Source organism: Sinocyclocheilus anshuiensis, unplaced genomic scaffold (genome assembly GCF_001515605.1).
Source record: "Sinocyclocheilus anshuiensis isolate Anshui unplaced genomic scaffold, SAMN03320099.WGS_v1.1 scaffold1744, whole genome shotgun sequence".
Lineage (NCBI taxonomy): Eukaryota > Metazoa > Chordata > Actinopteri > Cypriniformes > Cyprinidae > Sinocyclocheilus > Sinocyclocheilus anshuiensis.
Genome location: NW_015555974.1, coordinates 563,686 through 568,406, shown reverse-complemented (window position 1 = coordinate 568,406; position 4,721 = coordinate 563,686). Strand labels below are relative to the sequence as shown.

The window sequence follows — 4,721 nt, the reverse complement described above, 5'->3', positions numbered from 1 at the left end:
TGTAAATATATCATGTCATATCATTGTAAAATCAAAATAAAATAAATAGTACAAGTGAAATAAAATTGTAAACTGTATTACATTTTCATTAGGTACCTATGATTTTGTTTTATTAAAATACTTTTTTTTATAATAATAACAGGGACAATACATATTTAGATATTTATTTATTTATAAGTACATTTTAATCAGCAACCAAAGTAATAGTCATAGCACTTGGCAAATAAAATTAAATTAAATACAATTTAAAAATAAAATAATAAAATAAAATAATGCCTGTAATTCCTGTAATCATTATAATTTCCCTGTAGTAACAATTATGTAGGAATGATCTTCAACTATGGTGTAATGGAAAATGTCTGTAGAAGAACTACTGAAGTTGGACAGTACACTAACCCTTTTTGTGAGAGTTGCACCTTACTTTCTAAGCACTACATTTACGGGAACCATCTTAGTGTTTACTGCTCCAACGTGATGGAGAACAATGCAGAAGTGGAGGAAAGGCGTTAAGAAACAGCAGTTTCTTCAAAGAATTAGAGTTGGCCACAGTACACGGCCGGTGGGCCATTAGTTCGATTAAGCCCACTCCTCAGTGCTGGATGCTGTCCAAATATCTGGAGCCGGGTCCAGCTTTGTTGGCTGCCACTGACTCTGTGTCAGCATTTCTGCCGAAAAATGACCGTGCGGTGCTCAAACTCTCCTAAACAAGAAAAGCGAGGCTCTATTTTCCACGTGTGATCAACACTAACATTTATTAGTCACATATATTATACACCAAATGCCAGCAAGAACAAAGGGCTGTTAGGAGCAGTCAGGCGACACACGCCAGAGAGAGAATGGTAATTAAGTACCATGCTAAAGTAGATGAGACATCAGCACTTGGAGAAAGCGAGACAGTGAGATGAGGAGGGGGCCTTCGCATATCTGTCTGGCTGTTACTTTGTGCTTAATTGACCGTCTCTCTCCTGCTATCTTTCTCTCTTATTTGCTCTCTGATGTGAAAATCGAGGCTCGTGCACACACACACACACTCACAGCGATTCATAGCTCCGCTTCAGACGAGACATTTCTCACACTTTCTTCTTTGACAGCACGCAGTGTAACCTACAGTAACATACTGTCACATTAGTGTACCTGAGTGAGTCCTTCATGTCAGACATTCACTGATTTTATTCTATGGTGTCCTAGCATACTACCATAATTGTTTATCAAACAAAAATGGGACAGTTTACACAAAACCAGTATAAATAAGTATGTTTCTATTCTAGACGTATAGGAGTAATCATAGGCTATGTTCACACTGTCAGTTTTGGGGATTAACAACCACATTTATGTATGAATGTGCAGCAGGAGGCACGCCAGTGTTCCATACCAGTAACCATAGCGACAGTGACGAACGTAATATCAAAGATGGCGATGTCCATAAAACTGAAGCTTCTTTTCACTTTTTGACACGACAAGAGTCCAATCGAGCTGCAAGTTCATCCGTCAAATCTTCTTTAACTGACAGCAGCTTTTATATCTGGGTGGAGAGCAGAGCATTCGAGTCACACGTAGAACATAAAACTGACGGGAGCAGCATTGACTGGATCTAAAACCTTCAGACGACACACAGCTCCTACCCGTGTCGCTGTAAGTTACCGAAACCACACATGAAAACCCAAAACACAAGACAGACACGCATTTGTGCAGCAGAGCGGCTCTCTGGCACTATGAGAAAACTAGCTGTCCAGTCCGGTTCCGTTCACACAGGGCGGATCTGAAAGTCTGAAAGGGAGTGAGTTCAGTTACAGAACGTGGTTGTCACTCCCATAAATAACCGTACTGTGTGTGAACGTAACGATATTATGGACTCAAATGCAGGACTGACAACTGTATTCGGCTGCTGTGTGAATGTGGCCTTGGTTTCTGCCAAAATACCAACGTTACAACAGTTCTTACCATAAATAATCTGTGATCAGGTTGGTTTTAGTCACCAGTGTCATCAAAAAAAGAAATTAGACAAAAGATTTCAGAAACTCTTCAACACTGTTACAGTAGTATTACTGTGGTAACTATAGTATTTTGTCATGAAACTATGGTTCCCATGGTGTATTTTTGTACGGAATGAACAGGAAACGTGGTGCATAGTCCTGAGAAGGTATCCGAATGTATTTCCAAGTGTATTTCTCAGAGCGAGTCTGTGTGTTTGTGTGTGTGTGATAGGATTACAGCTCTACTGAGCTCGGTGGACAGCACAGCACACGGAAGATAATCTTGTGCGAATCGATGGTGGGACAAGAGCAAGAATGAACACGGTCCCCACGGACACTGCAACACTCACGCATAATTACCGCCAGACAACAAATCAATGCTCTCAGTCGTTGAGACCACTCAACCCGGACTAAAAACTCACCAGTGAGACATACATTCCCTCTGTATATACAGACTGTAGAGCTACACAGTAAATCACAAATGACTTCACAAACCTGTCTGTCAATATTTCAGCTTGATTCGACTGAAAGGCCAAAGCGTTCGTTACGTTCGACGTGCCTGGAGTTTTGGTATGTTGCATGTACATCGCCAAAGCAAAATGTTTTCTGCTTTTGATAACAGGTTCAACAAGTAATATAACTTTCATTGATTTACTTTTACAGAGTGACTATACTGAGGAGTTTGTGAAAAGCAGAAAATAGACATAATCGGTTTCAATAATAATGATAATAATTTTGAACAACAGTAGTATTGACCTACAACAGTAAAACACATCATATGTATTATGAATATAAATAATATAAAATATTATTGATAATAATAGTACATTAATAAATAAATATATATATATACACACACACACACACACACACACACTTATGAGTATATTCATAAGTAAATATATTCAGCATTATTATTATGTTTTAATGTGTTTAATGTTTTAGTGTTTTACTTTTGTAGTCTAATAACTGCAATTATTATTGTGTCAAAAAAAAAGCAGAACCAACAGGTTTGACTAATAACGATGATAATAATAAAAAAAAAAAAAATCTTGTACAGTAGTATTACACACCAACAGTAAAACACATATATATTCTGAATATTTAATAACAACAATACACTAAAATATTAAACAAATTATTGTACATAATATGCTTTACAAATATTTGTATAATAATTTAATAATAATCATATCTAATAATATATTTCAATTATTATTATTATTATTATATTATTACATGTGTTTTACTGTTGTAGTATAACAACTGTCTTACTATTATGTAATTTAATTATTATCGTGTCAAAAAGCGGAAATCAAAATAAATAAATGGTTCTGCTATTGGTTACTGCATACTTAAAGGGATAGTTCACCCAAAAATGAAAATTAGCCCATAATTGCTTATTAGATGAATAAGCCATCATAGGCGTATATGACTTACTTCTTTCAGATGAATCCAATCGGAGTTATATTAAAAATTGACTTTGATCTTCCAAGCTGTTTAATGGCAGTCAGCGGGTGTTGCAGTTCATCAGTCCAAAAGAAATGAAATAAAGCGCATCTATCCATAATAAAAAGTGCCTCACACGGATCCGGGGGGTGAACAAAGGCCTCCTGTAGCAAATCGGTGCGTTTTTGTAAGAAAAATATCCATATTCAAAACGTAATAATCACTTTAATCTAGCTTGCGCCAACAGTTGTACACGGAAGCAGCTCCAGGAGGATGACGTAAGAAGTTGGCGTTGCGCACCTAAGAGGCCTTGAGGATGAATAATTCATGGGCTAATTTTCTTTTTTGGGTGAACTAACCCTTTAATCGGTACTGGTCACAAAAAAAAATATTGCACAATACTTTTATGCTATTAAAGCTATTAAAAAGTTAGCCATTAAAAAAATGAATGGATTGGTTCTCACCTGTCAGTCTTTGGAGGAGCGGTTCTTTGCTTGTTCACTTTTGCATAAAGCCCCTCTAGCGCGTCCTCATTGGGTGGTTCTCTGTTGGGGGTGGGGAGAGTAGGCTGACTGTAGTTATGGGTGGGAGTTCCAGGTGGATAGGGGGAGTGGCTGGAGGCGGGAGGTTCTCTGAAATTGTTGATGCGAGCATAGTTGGGATCCAGGTCATCGTCTTCGACGTTCGGGAAGATGGCGCGGTCAAGAGCAGGGCTGCTCCTTTCACTCCTATGGAGTTAAAAAACAATCTCTTCAGGATATCTTGGATGAATAAAGACACAAAAGAAAAGCTTGGGGTGTTTGATGGAGAATGTGTTAGATCCGTTTTAAGGGCCGAAATAGCCGGGTCATTTTTAACTTAAGCTATGCAGAAAAAATTCTGTTGCACAATGGTGCGTCGCTTTCACATACCCTCGCTGTGTTTCACTACATCCTTGTAAAACATAATTCCTATTAAAATCAATGAATTGTGTGTGTGTGTGTGTGTGTGTGTGTGTGTATATGCACATATAAATATAAGTATTATATACAGAAGTATTGACTAAGTTAATTATGAAATAGAAAGTCATTACTATAAGTCAAAATCATATCTATGATCATGATTAGAGCCCGACCGATATGGGTTTTTTGGGGCCGATACAGATACCGATATTAGGGAATTAAAAAAAAGGCAGATACCGATATATCGGCCGATATTCTTTGTGTATATTATAGTACAGTACCAGTCAAAAGTTTGGACACTTTCCCATTCGTGTGTCCAAACATTTGACTGGTACTATATATAGAATACAGTATATAC

The 4,721-nt window shown here is 37.4% G+C and overlaps 1 protein-coding gene across 1 annotated transcript in view; it reads right to left on the bottom strand.

Moving 5' to 3' along the window:
* The window catches only part of LOC107676058 (partitioning defective 3 homolog B-like), a 187,479-nt gene that overhangs the window by 33,386 nt on the left and 149,372 nt on the right, over positions 1–4,721 (bottom strand). Inside the window, exon 19 of the mRNA XM_016470580.1 lies at positions 3,887–4,150. Coding sequence (XP_016326066.1) covers positions 3,887–4,150 — 264 coding nt within the window. The remainder of the gene's footprint in view (positions 1–3,886; positions 4,151–4,721) is intronic.